We start from the raw sequence: 15,649 nt of genomic DNA on the forward strand, positions 1-15,649 counted from the left end.
TGGCCGGGCCGGGGCGCCCGCTCGGAGGGCTCGGCTGGAGGCGGAGCCGCGCGGGGCGAAGGCGCCGCGGGGTGAGAGGGGCGGCGGCGGCGGCGGCCTGCGGGGCGGCCCTCTCCTGCGCCCCGGCGCCGTGGGACGCGGCCGGCTGCCGGGCCGGAGGAGGAGGAGGAGGAGGAGGAGGGAGCGGCAGGCGCGGCGCGGCGGGGCGAGCGGAGAGCGCTGGGCGAGCCGAGCCGGGCCGGGCCGGGCCGGGCGAGGGGAGTGCGCGGCTCGCCGCCCCTCCAAGCCCGGCCCCGCAGAGGAGGGGAATCCTCAGGATGCGGCGCCGGCCCGTGTTGCCATGGCCACGGGGTGGCACGCGCGGAGGAGAGCGCAGCCCCCCCCCCCGCAGCCGCGCCCCTGGGCGGGCTGGGCGGTGCGCGGGGGGCGGGCGCGCAGGCCTCTGTGCACATTTACGCACGGGTAACCCCACTCGGCCCTGGGTTGCTCGGCCCCACTCGGCGCCCCCTACGCAAGCCGGGCCACGGAGCTGCCTTCAGTGGTGGAAGGAGCGCCGCCTGCTAAGCCCCGGCGATCCCAGCTGCTGTTAAGCGGAGTCGTTTGCGAGCGTAGTGGTTAAGCAGCTATCCTGGGCACAGAATAAAAACACGGGGAAACAGGAACCCGGCTTGCCTGCGCATGAGAGTGCGAGAGGCTGGGTTTGTGGGCACATTCCTGCTCCTGTGCGGGGCTTTGGGCAGGCGGTGAGGCCGGTTCGGTTGCGGGCTGAGAGGGGTGTTTAGTGCAGCCGTGTGCCCGTGTGGCCACATGTGGGCAAAACTGCCCCTCAGCCCACGGAATGGCTTGCGAGGGCACGGGAGCAGCTGCTTGCCACGATCTGGCCGAGGCCGCGGGAGCTCAGGCAACCGTCCCCAAAATGGACATCCATATATGCCCTCCTGCCCCTTGAGGTCAGCAGGAGAGGCCCTCCTCCGGGAACCCCCTGTGAATGATATTAGGAGGGTGAGCACCCGGAGGAGGGCCTTCTCTGCGGTGGCGCCCCACCTATGGAACGTGCTCCCCGGAGAGGTCCGCCTGGCGCCGTCGTTATTTGATTTTCGGTGCCAGGCTAAGACCTTTTCATTTAAAACTTATTTTAAGTGTTAATTTATTATGGAGGATTTAAAAAAAAAATTTAAGCCGAGATGCACCGGGTTTTAATATTTTTAGTGTATAAATTTGTATATGATTTTGTTTTTGTTTTGGTTGTGAGCCGCCCCGAGGCTTTGTTGCGATGGGGGCGGCGTAGAAATGTTTTAAATAAATAAATAAAATGCCCTTGCGGTCGGATGCGCTGCATCTCCCAACACCCCCAGCGAAACGGAGAAGCGGGCCCAAGGGCGCCGTGGTTGCGGGACTTCTCTAAGGTGTGCTCAGTTTGCCGGACAGGGTGAGCGTGGCGCACACATTTATTTTATTTATTTATGTAAAACATTTCTATGCTGCCCCATTCGCCGAAGCCTCGGGGCGGCTCACAACATAAAATTAAAATATAATACATAACAAATTAACAATATAAAATTAACACATGCCATGGCCGCCTCACCCCACGTCTGCCGGATTTGTGGAGGCCCCGCTGAGGCGGGGAATGAGTCCAGGCGGCCCAGGGAGGTTGCGTGGTTGGACCGGCCCAGCTCCAGGCCGCCGCCTCCTCCCCGGTTTGCAGACCGGGCTGCTGCTTCGGCCGGAGCTTTTCGGGGTCTGGGAAAGATGGAGCCATGTCCCGCATGGCGGTGGAGCCGCCTCTCCCACGCCACCTTGTTCCTGGGTCACCCGCACGGCTCCCTCTCCTTCCTGTAACTCAAGCCCCCTGTGAGGGACCTTTGCAAGCTCGCGGAGAAGCTAGTTTCTTCCCTGGCCCATTTGGGGAAGAGGCGTGATCCAGGGCGGCGCTTGGGATTGCTCCTGGGCGGGAGGAGTGCCCCGTCCCGGCCGCCTGGGTGATCCTGTTCGGGTTCAGCTGACGGGACGACCTGCCACGGCCGGTGGCGCAGCAGGTCGCTCTGTCGCCCGGACCGTCGGAGAGGGGGCTGTGGGGGCCCTCCAGGAGGGCCCGTGCAGCTCTCCCGCCCCGTCCTCCTCCTCCGATTCCCCGCGGCAAGAAAAAGGGGAGAAGTGGGGAACCAGTAGGGCGCCTCCAGAAGTCGGCATCAGGCAGGCCCCACGGCCGAGGGCCGAGAATGAGGAGGGATTTGTAGAAGCCCCGCCGGAGGCCCCCAGAGAGGGAACGCCCGTTCTACGCTGGGGGCCTCTCAAAGCACGGCTTCCGTGCACGCCTCCGCCCCCTCTGCAGGTCACCCTGCCAGACTGAGCAGCCCCGCTGTGCGCCAGCACTTCCTCCACAGCAAGCGGCCGGCCTGCAGCTCTGGGGCCAGCTGACCTGAGGGCGAGGGGCTGGGGAGCCGTGGCCTCCTCTGACCCTGCCCCCTTCTCCTCCCTTCCAGCAGGGCTGGCGACCGGCACCCACGGCTCCGTAATCCATTCCTCCCGAGGGGAACGAGCGGTGTGCAGCCCCCGGCGTCCGCCTGGCCTGCAGTGGTGAAGCCGCGCCTCCCCGGGCAAGGCGAGAAGCGCCAGGCGGCAGCCCTGGGCGAGCGCGGCAGGCCTCGCTGGCGGCACGGCCACCCTGCCCGAGATGGAACCGTGGGCGGAGAAGGGGGACGAGGCTGAGAGCGCGAAGGTCACGGCCCAGCTGCTGAAGGCCCGGACGGGCGAGTTCGACCTGGAGTCCATCCTGCTGCTGAAGCTGCGAGGCCTGGGCCTGGCCGACCTGGGCTGCCTGGGGGAGTGCGCCAACCTGGAGTGGCTGGACCTGTCGGGAAACGCCGTTTCGCACCTGGGCCCCCTCGGCTCGCTCAAGGCGCTGGCCGTCCTCAACGTCTCCGCCAACCGCATCGCCAGCCTGGAGCCGCTGGCCGGCTGCGAGCGCCTGCAGAGCCTGAACGCGGCCGGCAACCTGGTCAGCAGCCCGCAGCAGCTGCGGGGCCTGGCGGGGCTGCGGCACCTGGAGAGCCTGCGGCTCAGCGACCCCGTCGGGCGGCTGAGCAACCCCCTCTGCGCCTCGGCGGGCTACCGCGCGGCCATGGCCGAGATGTTCCCCGGGCTCAAGGTGATCGACGGCGAGCGGGTCTCCGGGCGTGGCAGCGAGCTCTACCAGCTGTGCAAGGAGCTGGACAGCTCCCTCCGGCGCGCCCACGGCTCCGGCGGGGCGGGCGCCGCGGAGCTGGCGGGCCTGTCCACGCCGTGGGTGCAGGAGGGCTACTGGGAGGTCCGCCCGGCCCGGCGGAGCTCCATCGTGGAGGAGGCCTGCAAGCAGTTCAGCGAGGTCCTGCAGGAGTGCCGCGAGCTGAGCCAGCGGGCCGACGACTCCATTTCCCAGGCGGAGCGGGCCCTGAGCGGCCGCCCCGACGCGAGCTCCTACCTGTTTTGAGCGGCCGGCTCACGGCCTCCCTCCTGGGCTCTTGGCCGGCCGGCCCCCGCCTTCCCCACAGCTGCGGGTCTCGCGGGGCCACCTGGCCCCTGCCGCAGCGGGTCCCACGGTCCCAGGCAGCGCCAACGGGCGGGAAGGGCGCACCTGCCCGGCCGGTGCCACAAATGCCTGGGCGGGGGGACCGCCCATTTCCCACCTTCTGCAAGGACCCCCCCATGGAGGACCATGGCTACGCTGGTGGGGTCTCCAGGCCGGGAGAACGTGGGGCTCGCCAGCCGCAGCCCAGTCCCCGCTCCCGTCAGAGGCTGCCCCCGGCCGCGTTTAAGCTAGTTCGGAAGTGGGCTTGAGGGCCGCGGCGCTTGCCCCCGCCGCTGTTTCTGCCTCCGAGAACCACCGTGTGCCGCCCTGCATGGCTTTGCCCTCGCAGAAGAGACGGTCCCCCCGGCCCGGGGGGCTCCGCGGGAGCGAAGGGGCCCGGGGAGCGTGCGCAGTGGAGGGGCCGCGAGAGCCTCTGGGCATCCCGGAGGACGGGTCAAAAGCGCCCCGGAAAAGAACGTGGGGAACCTCGGACATGGCTGGCCGGGCAGGGTCTGCGCCCCACGCCTTTGGTGAGGGGCGTCGAGCAGCCAAGGCGCCGCGAGCCCAGGGGAGCTGGCACCCGGGCGCTGGCCCGCCACGCGGGGTCGCGGTGTGTGCCTCGCCCGCAGCAGGAGCCCCGTGCTGCTCTGCCTGCCCCCTGCTCCGGCCTCCCGGCGCCCGCGCAGGCCTTCCCCCTGCGTGCCCGCAGGGACCCCTCTCTGTGCCCTGCCCTGGCCCTGGGGAGGTGGGTGCCTGCCGCGGCGCGCGCTCCCCCAGTCCCGTGCCATGGTGCCACCCCGCACCCCGGAAACTTTCTGCAACCAAGCCGAAGCCTCGAAGGAAGGGACCCCGGCTCACCCCTGCTGCTGCTCATGTTGTGGGGGGGTACAGGGCAGACCCCGGAGGCCAAGGCCTTTGCGACCCCAGCAGCCGCCTCGGGATTTTCTCCAGCCGCGTTTTGCTGCTCGAAGGCCTGGAGATGCTGCGGGCCGAGGGACCTGCGCGCACAACGGGGTTGCAGGAGGCCGCGACCTTGCGCCATGCGTAAAACAGGACAGCACACGCCCCGTGTCGGACTGGCGGCTGGCGCTCGGGGTGCTGCCCGAGCCTGGCGCTCCCCCTGCCGAGGTCACGCGGGCCACCGACGGACCCGACCGGGCAACGTGGGCCGTCCCATCTCTCGGACGCCTGCTTCCTTCGCCTCCCTCGGCACCTGGGGCGGTTGGAGCACAGAGGCCTCGCGCGGCCAGCCACACGCATCCTCCAGGTGGGGAGGGCTGTGGCTCCCATGATCCCCGGCCACCTCAGCCTGGCAGCCCCTCTTGGAAGCCGCGTGTTGCGTGGAAGTGGAGTCCAGACACAATTTTATTCGGAGGAGAGGAGCAAGGGGAGGCCCGAGAACGGGGCTTGGGGGGGGGGGGGGGGGGGGGGGGGGGGGGCGGGGGGGGGGGGGGGGGGGGGGGGGGGGGGGGGAGGCAGGTGCCAGTCCTGCAGTGCGGAGACCAAGCTGGGGGTGGGGTGGCCCCTCCTGGCCTAGTCGGGGCAGTCCTTCCAGCCCAGGGCCCATCTGGGGGGAGAAGAAGAGAAAATGAGTGCCGTGGCTGGGGAAGGCGCGGGAAGGTTTTGGCCTGGGGGGCTCCAGATTCGCCAGCGCCCCGTGCCGAGCAAGATGGTGGCCACGCGCCGATCGGGGTGTGGGCGAGCCCCCCACTTAACACGTGCCCTGCATCGCCTCGCAGCCCAAGTTGCCTTCCCGCTTCCGTCTTTGCCAGCTGGGCAACAACCCGCTTGATTTGGGGGCTGCCCGAACAGGAACATCATGAGCCCAACGTAACCGCAGCCGTCTGTCTTTCTGTCCGTCCGTCCCTGCCCCCCCCACGGTGGGCTCATCACACAACTTCCAGCAGCCTTGACTTGGGGGGCTTTCCCTGGCCGCCCCCTGCCCGCTTTCTCCACGCACCAAAAAGATCACCCCCTGCACTGCTGCCCAGATCGCGTCTCGGGGGAGGCGGGCCGGAGCGGGGGGGGGGCGGTGAAGCCCTCTGCCTCGCGCCCACTCAGGCCTGGCCTCACGTGGGGGCCGCTTCTGGACTCGGCGGGGCTGGAGGGGCAGCCAGCCCCCTGTGCTTGCCCCGGGAGGCTAGCGGCCTGCAGGCACCCGGGGCAGCCCAGCGCCCGCCTCCGCCCCACCGGGCACGCTCCCCGCAGGCCGCCGGGCACTTACCAGGCTGGGTCCGGCGCTGGGGGGGCTAGCTCGGGGCTCCCACGGAGAAGGCGAACCGGCCGGGCAGGTAGCGGTCTTCGTGGGCATTCCTGACCTTCTCGCACTCCTGGCTGTGCTTGCGGCTCATCTCCTGCGGGGAGAGCAAGGGCACGGTGCCAGTCCCGGGGGGCCCTGACGCCCCGGGGGGGCGTGCGTGCGAGCGTGGCTTCGCCCCCTTCCCTGTGTGGGTCCTGCCCTCCCGCCAGGCGAGCAGCCCTGCCCTGCGCCCGCGCAGAGACCGCCAGCGGGAGGTGGTGGAGGGCGGCACTCCGGGCGCAGGGCAGCGCCTGCGGGGCACAAGCCGCCCTCGGGAAGCCCGGGCCCGCTCCTCAGCCGCGCGGAGCCGCGCTAGCCCATGCAGCGAGCGGGACGGTGCGCTGCGCGAGTGGCAGCCCGGCCCCCGGCCACTCGGGCCTCCCGCCTTTCCCCCTGCAACGCGGCGCCCTCGGCACGTGACCCGTGGCTACCGGCAGCGCAGTGCCGGCGCATCCCTCGCGTCCGCGCCGGGCCAGCCACACGCACGGCCTCTGCCGCAGAGCCTCGGAGGCCCAGGCCAGCCCGGCCCTCGGGGATGCGGGGAGCGCGCCTGGGCCTTCCCACGGACGGGCTGCCGGGCGGATTGCCCCTCCGCAGCCGGCCGAACGGTGCCCCGGCCTGTCACGGAGGCTCGCTTCGCTTCGCAGGGACCGGCGCAGTCAGCTCAGCCATGTTCTGGAGAGCAGGCGCCGAGCCGGTCCGTCGGGCCCGGCGTGTTCTGGACAAGCGGGTGGGGCTGCCTGGCCCGCGTGCCCCCGGAGGCCCAGAGCCCTTCTCGGAAATAAACACATGCCTGTTTTGCTTTGCAGTGTGTCAGCCGAGCAGATTTTGTAAACAGTTACTTAAACCACTAGAAAAGATAAAAGGAACGCGGGGGGGGGGGGGAGCCTGCTGGGCGCAGGGTGCAGTGACCGCGGCCGCAGAGTTGGTCAGGGCCGGTGCCGGGACGCTCGCCAGAAAGAATCCGGCCGCCTGGCCGCCGCCGGCTCTCCCTGGCCCAGGCCTCGGAAGCGGGGCTGGGGCTGGGGCTGGGGCAGACTTGCCCAGGGAGGGCCGGGTGAAGGGTCTGGAGGGGCACTCCTCACCTGGAATTGGGCATGCACGGGTGAGCGGCACTGCAGCAACCTGTCCAGCACGTTTTCGGCGCTGCTGGCGTCAAACTTGATGCAGGCCAGGCATGTCTGCCGCCTCTGGACGGGAGAGAGACCGAGAGAGCGTTGGCGACTTCCCCCAAGGGAGCTGCCCCCAGGTGCTCAAGGGCAGCGAAATGCCGACGGCGAGGGTCACAACCGACGGGGAAGGGGCGCGTAGGCGTCCTCATGCTTCCTTGCCGGCCTTGAGGGCCAGTCCCCAGGTCTGCCTCCCCCCTCGCCGAAAGGGGCTCCTCCTCGCGCGCAGACCGCCCTCCTGGCTGCCCGTCTGGCGCTGCAGTGCACCTCCAGCAGTGCCCGCATGGCACCATCGGGTGGGAGCTTTCGAGGGGCTCCCTGCGACCGTCCCGGCAGCCGCGCCCCAAAGAGAGCCCAAACTGTGACCCCGGGATCTCGGAGAGCAGCCACCCGCATGTGAGCATCGGTTCCCGATCCCGGGCAGCACGAGGAGCCCCGGCTCAGAATGTGCAGGCGTGTCCGTTCCCAGTGCCAGGGAGGAAAGGCAGCTCTCGGAGAACAGTTTCCGTCCCCGTGAGGAGGTTTCTTGAACCGCGAGCAGGACTTCATCGCCCACTGGCCTGGATCAAACCAAGCCGGAGCTTTCCCCAGAAGCCGGCGTGGCAAAACGGAGGCCGTGCTACTTCAGACGCATCACGGGAAGCCGAGATGCCCGGAAGACCAGCGCTGGGGAAAGTCGCAGGCAGAGGGAGAGGAAGGCCAGCCGGGAGGTGGACGTGCCCCGTGGGGGAAGCTGCAGGCCTGGACGAGAGCTGAGTGAGGGCTGGGTGGGGGTCCAGGCATTGTGGGGGGTGCCCGTCCGGAGGGTGCCCCACGTTGGAGATGCCTTAATGGCACGTGACCACAGTGGCCCAGTCAAGACTCCAAAGTCTCGCTGATTATAACTGGGATGCAAAATCCATTGTCGCCCCTCCTGCTGTGGCAAGGCAGCCAAGGGAACTGGCACGCCGTGGGGGTGGGGGGAGCTGGGGGCAGGCAACGGCAGTGCCTGGCTGCGTGGCCCAAAGGCTGTGGCGGGTGGGTGGCCCTCGGGGCCTCCCCTGACACTCTGCCTCTGGGTGGAGGGGCCCCTCGTCCCAGCCCCACCACGGTCCCCGAGGCCAGCCCGCCTTCCTCCGGCAGCCCTGCAGGCGCTGTGGTTGCGTCCCTGGGGGGGGGGGCTGTGGGTGGCCCTGCGGGAGGAGCCCTCCCCACCGCCTCAGTTTTGGGGCTGCAACGACCCCCGGAGTGCAGCTCCTCCGCGTTTGTGGGTTTGTGTGTCGCTCTGGCGGCGCATGGCAGGAGGATGGGTCGGCCTCGTCAAAGGAGGCTTGTTACACCGTGAAAGGATCCGCCGCACTACCGAGGAGGAGGCGCATCGACGCGCGTGGGCTTACCCCGCCGGGCTTGACGAGGCAGTTGTGTGTCCTCCGCTGCTGCTTCCTGCAGTGTGTCTGTGCGAGCTCCACCCGCAGTTGAACGAAGGTCCCCATGTGCAGCACCTGCGGCCGAGCGGAGCAGCGTCAGTGCGGGGGGGGGGCCACGCACGGCCCGCCACGGCCACGGAGGGCTCCCACGGAGTGCGAGGGGCCAGCCCCGGGACCCTCTGCCTCCAGCGGTGCTGGGCCCGTGCGCGCTGCTCGCAGCAGCCGGCACCCGGCCTCACGGGAGGTCGCTGTGGGCAGGCACCGTGGGCACGTGGCCAGGTCCCCCTCCCTGCTCACGCCTGGCCGTCCCCGGGGCAGGCTGAGCTCAGGGGAGGCACCAAGCGCTCCAGGCCAGACCGCAGCGCGTGCGGCAGGGTTGGGGGCGACCTGTCCAGGATGCTGGAGCGCGGCCGACGGTCCCACACTGGAGGCCCCCAGAGGCAGCCAGGCTGCCGCTGCCATGGATGCTGTAGCTCGGAGCCCTGCTCTGAGCCGGGTCTTGGACCTGGCGGCCCTCCGGCCCTTCCCGACTCTGCCGTTCTACGATTCTGTGGTCACTGGAGGCAATCGCTAACTGAGATGGACTGATGGGCCCATTTTGCCCCACCTTTCTGCCGAGCATTCTGGCACTCAGCGGCTCCCCCCCTGCTTCGCCTGCAAAAGCCTTTGCCACAGAGTCTTCCTGCCCGGCCAGCCTCTGCCCTCACCCCCAACCAATCTGGGCTTCCAGGAGCCCCTGTGCCTGGCCCGTGGGCAGCAGCTGGAAGGGGAAACAAGCCCTGTTTGCTCGACTACGTTTTCACTCGATTATTACCAGCGTCAGAACAGCGCATGAACACCCAAGTGCGTGTGTGGCAAACCTTCGGCTATTCAAAAGGACAGCAGATACTTGGATATGCAGAGAATCCAGAGCCTTTTTAGCGAGGGGGAGAAGCACTTGCAGAATTCCAGAAGTGCGTAATGCAGCTTCGCCGATGCATGAAGCGGGGGGGGGGGGTTGGACTCGACGGCCTTCATGGCCCCTTCCGACTCTACTAGTCTGTGAACTGCCTGCACGGAGACCGCGTAGCCCGGCCTTCCCCAGCCCTGGAAATGTGATGGGAGGCAAAGGCTGACCTCCGGAGGAGGCACCAGGCTGGGGAAGTTGGTACTGCGGGTCGGCTAAGAGCCAGACAATCTCCGCAAACGTGGGAACACCGGAGTGGAACCAGGTTGTAAGGCTGTCATCCGGATCCCCTTTTAAAAGCGCAAGAGCCTGAGCGGTGCCCACTCCAGAGAGAAGGGCCGGTGTGGAATCGCCCTATTATGGCTGCCCCTGGGTGCCCCGTTCCGAAGTAGACTTGGATTTGTATCACTGAAGAGTCTCACTCTGGCTGCTTTGCCTGGATTCTGACCTGGCTCACTCAGCAAGGACATCAGAGAGCCAGGACTAATCCCAGAGGAAAATGGCGCATTAGAAGAGCCGCATGGGATCCTTCCAAAGGCCCAGCGGGTCCAACATCTTGTCCCAGCCAAACCCCAGCAGGAAACTCGCGTGCAGGACAGACGTGCAATAGCACCCCCCCCCGCCCATGTTCCCCAGCAGCTGGCAAGCATGGGCAGGCAATCCTGGAGGCGTCCTGAGGAAAGGACTAGCAGCTGCTGGAACCGACCCAGCCCCTTTCAAGCCACCCGAATCGGAGGCTGCGACCCGCCCTCAGCCAAGCGGATTCCAGAGATTAACTGCGCGCTCCGTGAAGATGCCCTTGACCCCGTGAGATGACCCGGGCTCCTTGTATTAGGAAAGAGGAAAGCAAGAAAAGCCTCTCCTTACCCCTATTCTTGATGCCGTCCGTAATGTTGGGCACCTGCGCAATGTCTCCTTCCATGCCCCCTCCGCAGCCGCCAGGGGCCTCGTGGGAGCCCCCCGGACTGCCTTCCGCTGCCCCTTCCAGCTCTGCAGACAACACGCCTGCGGCTCCGAGCTGCACAGGAGCTGCGTGGTCGTGGTGCCTCGATCTCCGAGTTCTTTTCCAGCAATCCCCGTCGTAGGAGTTGCCGTGTTCACACCAGCCACCAACTGGGCTGCCCTTTCCGCCCTGGGAGCGCGCTCTTGGCCAGTCGGCGCCAGCCGCGGCCCCTCAGCCTGCGCGCGACCTTAGGGGGCTTTCTCCCAGGGGGCTCCATCGTTGCACAGAAGCGACTCTGCCTTCCATTTGCCACTGGGACGCACACTCCCCCAGGCGGGAGAGTTCACCACCGCCCCCTTTTGGCGTAGCCTCCCTGAATAACAGGGAGAGGGAAGCTACCTTTGTAGAAGCCTATCGATTCTGTTCTATTAGGGTCTGTCCTTTTATATGCCCGACAATTCAACCCACGGCTCTTGAACAAGACGGTCGTCCCTCTGGCCTGCAGCCCCCGCCCCCACGGGCTCCTCTGCGAAAGCGCCAGTCCTTGGCCGCAGAGGGCAATGCCAGCCGTGCTACGGGCGGAAGTCAGACCTATCGGCGATGTCCCTTCTGAGGTCCTACAAACCCCCGAGCGGGCATCACCTCGGCCCCGTGATTTGGAGGCGCCCCGTTCATCGATAACCTGTGGAGCAGCGTCTGTTGTTCGCCTCAGCTCCCTTCCTTAAAATGTTGGAGCGGGCCGGAGGCAGAAAGAAGGAATCCCATTCGCCTCGTCTTGTCCTCCCTGCGTATGCCTTGCCTTCAGCTGCCCCCACCGCCTTTCGCTTTTAGCACCGGCTGGGGGCCTTCCTGTTGCGTCGGATTCAACACAGGAACTGGCCAGTTCCTAATGTGCTTAAGTATTTTGTTTATCACTGTTAGCGAGGCATTCCTCTGCGTCCCTTTCTTCTTCTTCTTTTGCACCCCTGCTGTTTGCCTGTATTGGCAGAGGCCAGGCAGCGCTGGCGAGGGCAGGACAGCTTGGAAGGCTCTCACTCACGGGGCTGCGCAAGTCCAAGGCAACGTGACGGCACATCACAACAAACTGCTCTTGCCTGCGGTATGTTGTTTGCGCACGGCCCCGGCCCCCTTTCTTTAACCTGCTAGGGCAAGACTTCCATGTTCTGAAGGAAGGCTTGGTCGTCCATAAAAGCGGGATTCGACCCTGGCCTGCGCAACGGCCAAGCAAGCACTCCAGGGGCGCGAGGTGGAGAAACGGTCTCCGTGCACAGAGTGGGTGAAGTGGAGCCCCAAGCAGAAAGTGACTTCCCCTTTCATCCCGTATGATAGGAATGCACACAGGCATTGGCAGAGCCCCGTCTTCCAGGATCACAGACCCTTCGCAAGCCCACGTATGGGCAAACTCAGGTCTGTCCTTCAGCTCCTCCGATAGCTTTCTTAGCACTGCCGCACCATTTCCTGGGCCTGTTCCAATTTTCCCGACCTATAGTTTCTATTCGAGCTGAACCTCTTTTTCTGTGGCTTCATATGAGATGGTCTCTACCTGAAGAATGGTTAGGAACTTACTAACATTCAACAGGTAGAATAGCAAACTTTCACAGGGTTCAAAGGCCAGGCGGTTTCTTGGAGTCATGCCAAGGCTTTATAAACTTCAGTGTGTTAGGGAAAGCACCAGAGATAATCCCCCAATTATATTCCTTAGATAAGGGTTGCCTTTGCTGTAAGAACCGAAACTATTTACTGAAGCAGCTTTGCACCTCCCTCTCTCTGGAAGAGGGTCAGTCTGAGTTTACTGCATATAGTCTCTGAAGCCAAAAAGGAGAAAGAAGGGGGAAAGGAACTGTCCACAGAACTTTGGAGACCCACGAAGTAGCCCCTGGCATATCCAGGGAACCAAATAAATACGGCCAGAGAGAAGGCAAGTTTAAGCTGTGTTTGGCTTGTTTACCGAGAAGCTGCCTCCTTATTTCATTACCGTAGCTATCACACAAACTGCGATGTCTTTCATAGAAGTGCTCTTGATTCTTCCCGGATATCTTAATTGGAAGTGAGGTGCCGTGGAGTCGCTCTCCCTTAGGCTAGTCTTCACAGCATGGTGGATTCATGCCCTTGCCTGGGCAAAGGCAGGTGGGGCTCCCCGCCACCCCCTCCCCACACGCCGCTCCTCGCGCGGGGCTCACCCACCTCTTCGGAGACGTTAAGCACCGCTTGCTCCTTGAACACGGACTGCACGAGGCCGTTTCGGTGGAAGTAGTCCAGCACGACGTCCAGAGCGCGCTGCTGAGTGGCCGGCCGGCTCGCGCTCGACAGGGCCAGGAGGCCCACGCACAGCGCCGCCAGCCTCCTCATCGCTGTGCCGCTGGAGCGGTCTGCTTCCCGGGCTGCGCACTTGCCAACTGCCTCCGGCTCTGTTGATCTTGGTCGGTCATTAACTGGCCACCCCCCTGCCCGGAACGGCCCAGACGGGGCGCCTCTCCCGCCCTCCGCCGGGGTTGTTTGTTGATTCGTGCCCAGGAGATGAAAGAGAGGGGCGAGCAAAGGGCACCGAGATCGGCCTGCTGTGCAGAACAACAGAGGACGGGCGGCGCTGCCCCCACCCTCGGCCGCCAGCCCCTCGCCGGGGCAGGGAGGTCCGGCTGGCTCCCTCTGGATGTGCCGTGGGGCCTGGCAGAGGTGCCAGTAAATCCAGGGGTCTTTCCAGCCGTGCGTACATAGAGAGGGCTCTGCACTGAACTCCAGCGGAGTGGGGGCAAACCGAGAAAAACCGCTGTGGAGGAAATGAGGCCGGCTCCGTCTTCAGCGCGAATATTTTGCAGCAGAGGAGGGAGCTTAGTCAGTTCACAGAGCCCTTCCCACCTGACCTGGCACACTGCTCACCGCACGGGTAAAACGGGGGGTGGGGGGCGGGAATCTGAACTTGTCTGGTCAGGAGAGAGGCGAGAGGAGAACGGAGAGGCAGGGCTTGGGAGCACCTGCATGGACGGCAGTAGCAAGCACCACGCAGGTGAGCTTTCAGACTGCCAGCTGGTCCAGCACGTGGCAGCTGGGATCATGACCTGGCCGGGTTTGGAGGACGTGTGACTTCCAGCTTCACCGACACCCATGGAGGGGCGCACAGGCGACACTGCTCTTCCCACTGGCCCTGTTGGCTGGGGATGATGGAATTTGCAGAGTAAGCACCGCTCTTGGGGGCTGCCGGATGGATGGAAGGAGCTCTGCCTTTTTTATGGCACAGCCTAAGAACGAGGCAGACGTGGGAGGAGAGCAGGCTCCGGTCCCCGCTCAGCCATGATTGTGTGGGCCAGCCTGTTTCACGTGGGAAAAGGGGGGGGGGCATTTACTTATTTATTTATTTAACACATTTTTATGCCGCCCCCATTGCAACAAAGCCTCGGGGTGGCTCACAACAAAAAAATGAACAAATATAACAATTATACAACAAAAATATTAAAACCCGGTGCATCTCGGCTTAAAAGATTTAAAATCCTATAAATAACAATAAATTAACAATTAAAATAAGTTTTTAATAAAAAGGTCTTTGTCTGGCGCCAAAAAACAAATAATGACGGCACCAGGCAGACCTCTCTGGGGAGTGCATTCCATAGACTGGGCGCCACCGCAGAGAAGGCCCTCCTCCGGGTGCTCGCCCTCCTAATGTCCTTCACGGAGGGTTCCCGGAGAAGGGCCTCTGCCGCTGATCTCAAGGGGCGGCTGGGCATATATGGACGTAAGCGCTCCTTCAGGTAGCCAGGACCCAAGCCGTTGAGGGCCTTATAGGTCATCACCAACACCTGGAATTGGGCCCAGACTTCAATGGGAAGCCAGTGGAGCTGAAGGAGAACTGGGGTTATATGAGAATAACGCCCAGTCCCCGTCAGCAGCCTGGCAGCTCTATTCTGCACCAACTGAAGTATCCGGACCATCTTCAAGGGCAGCCCCACGTAGAGCGTGTTACAGAAGTCAAGTCGGGAAGTCACCAACGCGTGTGTCACTGTCGCCAGGCAGTTGTTCTCCGAGTAGGGATGCAACTGACAGATCAGCCGAAGCTGAAGGAAGGCGCTCCTCGCCAGCGCCGTCACCTGAGCTTCCAGGGACAGCTCCGGGTTGAGGAGCACCCCCCAGCTGCGGACCCTGTCCCTCAGAGGGAGTGCACCCCCATTCGGGGCAAGGCCCAAGTCCCCCACCCCGAGGCCCGAGCCACCCACCGACAGGACCTCCGCCTTGTCTGGACGGAGCTTCATTTACTGGCCCTCGTCCAGGCCATCCCTGCAACATGAAGAGCCGAGAAGGAAGGGGGGCCTGGAGGACCGGGGCGCCACGAGGGCGAGTCGTCCGTCCTCAGCCGCCCCTCCGAGCAGCGGCAAGGGGCGCGAGCGGACGCCGCGGACGGGACGGGACGGGACGCGCCGCTGCCCCCCCCCGCGCCTTCCTCCTCCTCCTCTTCCTCGCCCGCCGCCCCGAGGGCGCCCCGCGTCCGATGCACAAAGCCCCGCCGCGCTCGGCCCAGGGACCGGCCGGACCCCTGCTCGGCGCTCGCCCCCGCGGGCTGCGCGGGCGCCCCGCCGATGCGTGGACTACAGTGCCCAGCATCCCCGGCAGCGGCGCCGGGCCACGCACTCGGGCGATTCCTCGGCCGCACGGCCCGGCCTGGCGCCGCAGAGGGTCGGGTCGGGATCCCAAGCCCTATCCGCCCCAGCCAGCAAGACCGCTGGCCGGGGAGGCTGGGATTCGGAGTCCCGACCGCCCGGAGGGCACGAGCGCGGAACTGCATCTCCCATGGAGCTCGGCGACGAAAGTGCATCTCGCGGGAGCGAAGCCTCGTGACCATCGCGAGATTTCGCTCCCGGGGAAACGGAGCGTCGCCGAGTTCCGGCTCTGTGGGCGACAGGAACTCGGTTTCCCGTGATGCCGTGCGGGAAGAATGCTTCCGTCCACCTCTGTCAGGCAGGGAAATGTGTGCCGGGAAGGGGAAGACGGTCCCGCAGGTAAAGAAAAAGGGAGCGGAAGTACGTGTAGGCGAAGGGGCGGGGTTAGGAGGGCGGCCATTTCCGGTTCGTTCATCCGGGTCCTTCAGCTCATTAAGGAAAAAAAGAGCGTGGAAGGCGAAAGGCAGAGAGTGGCCTCGCCCCTGCGCCGAGCGGTGGGCGTGTGACGTCATCGCGTGAGGTCACCGTGCTCGGCGATGATGCGACGGTGACGCGGACGCCGCGTCCGCCACGGCCGGGACCGTCACGGTGTTGCTATGGCAACACCGCCTGCCGGGTCAGGGGGTCAGCGCGCGGCCTGGTGAGCGAGGCGGGGGGCAGCGGGGGGCGCCCGGGGAGGGGCGCGCGGCTCCC

The 15,649-nt window shown here is 65.6% G+C and overlaps 3 protein-coding genes across 3 annotated transcripts in view; 2 read left to right on the top strand and 1 right to left on the bottom strand.

Moving 5' to 3' along the window:
* Positions 1-2,423, top strand: part of ZNF467 (zinc finger protein 467) — an 11,993-nt gene extending 9,570 nt beyond the window's left edge. The window contains exon 6 of the mRNA XM_044419558.1: positions 2,333-2,423. Within this exon, the coding sequence (XP_044275493.1) occupies positions 2,333-2,423 (91 nt within the window). The remainder of the gene's footprint in view (positions 1-2,332) is intronic.
* On the top strand, positions 2,266-4,121 carry LRRC61 (leucine rich repeat containing 61). The gene has a single exon (XM_044419538.1). The coding sequence runs from the start codon at positions 2,675-2,677 to the stop codon at positions 3,467-3,469; it is 795 nt and encodes a 264-aa protein (XP_044275473.1). The 5' UTR covers positions 2,266-2,674; the 3' UTR covers positions 3,470-4,121.
* An 894-nt stretch (positions 4,122-5,015) lies between these two features.
* RARRES2 (retinoic acid receptor responder 2) lies at positions 5,016-13,643 on the bottom strand. Its single transcript, XM_044419539.1, has 5 exons — positions 12,495-13,643; positions 8,392-8,496; positions 6,932-7,036; positions 5,772-5,901; positions 5,016-5,114 (listed from the first exon to the last, which is right to left on the bottom strand). The coding sequence occupies exons 1-4, from the start codon at positions 12,657-12,659 to the stop codon at positions 5,797-5,799; spliced, it is 480 nt and encodes a 159-aa protein (XP_044275474.1). The 5' UTR covers positions 12,660-13,643; the 3' UTR covers positions 5,016-5,114; positions 5,772-5,796.
* Between the last annotated feature and the right edge of the window lie 2,006 nt (positions 13,644-15,649).

This window comes from Varanus komodoensis, unplaced genomic scaffold, assembly GCF_004798865.1.
Source record: "Varanus komodoensis strain SLA01 unplaced genomic scaffold, ASM479886v1 scaffold104, whole genome shotgun sequence".
In the NCBI taxonomy this organism is placed as follows: Eukaryota; Metazoa; Chordata; class Lepidosauria; order Squamata; family Varanidae; genus Varanus; species Varanus komodoensis.

What these genes read in the sequence shown, in the direction of transcription:
- LRRC61 (XM_044419538.1), top strand. Translation starts at nt 2,675, where the DNA reads ATGGAACCGTGGGCGGAGAAGGGGGACGAGGCTGAGAGCGCGAAGGTC.
- RARRES2 (XM_044419539.1), bottom strand. Translation starts at nt 12,659, where the DNA reads ATGAGGAGGCTGGCGGCGCTGTGCGTGGGCCTCCTGGCCCTGTCGAGC. An exon ending in TGCTTAACGTCTCCGAAGAG is followed by an intron (nt 8,497 to 12,494) that starts GTGGGTGAGCCC and finishes GCTCGGCCGCAG; the next exon opens with GTGCTGCACATGGGGACCTT. An exon ending in CCGTGCATGCCCAATTCCAG is followed by an intron (nt 5,902 to 6,931) that starts GTGAGGAGTGCC and finishes CTCTCCCCGCAG; the next exon opens with GAGATGAGCCGCAAGCACAG.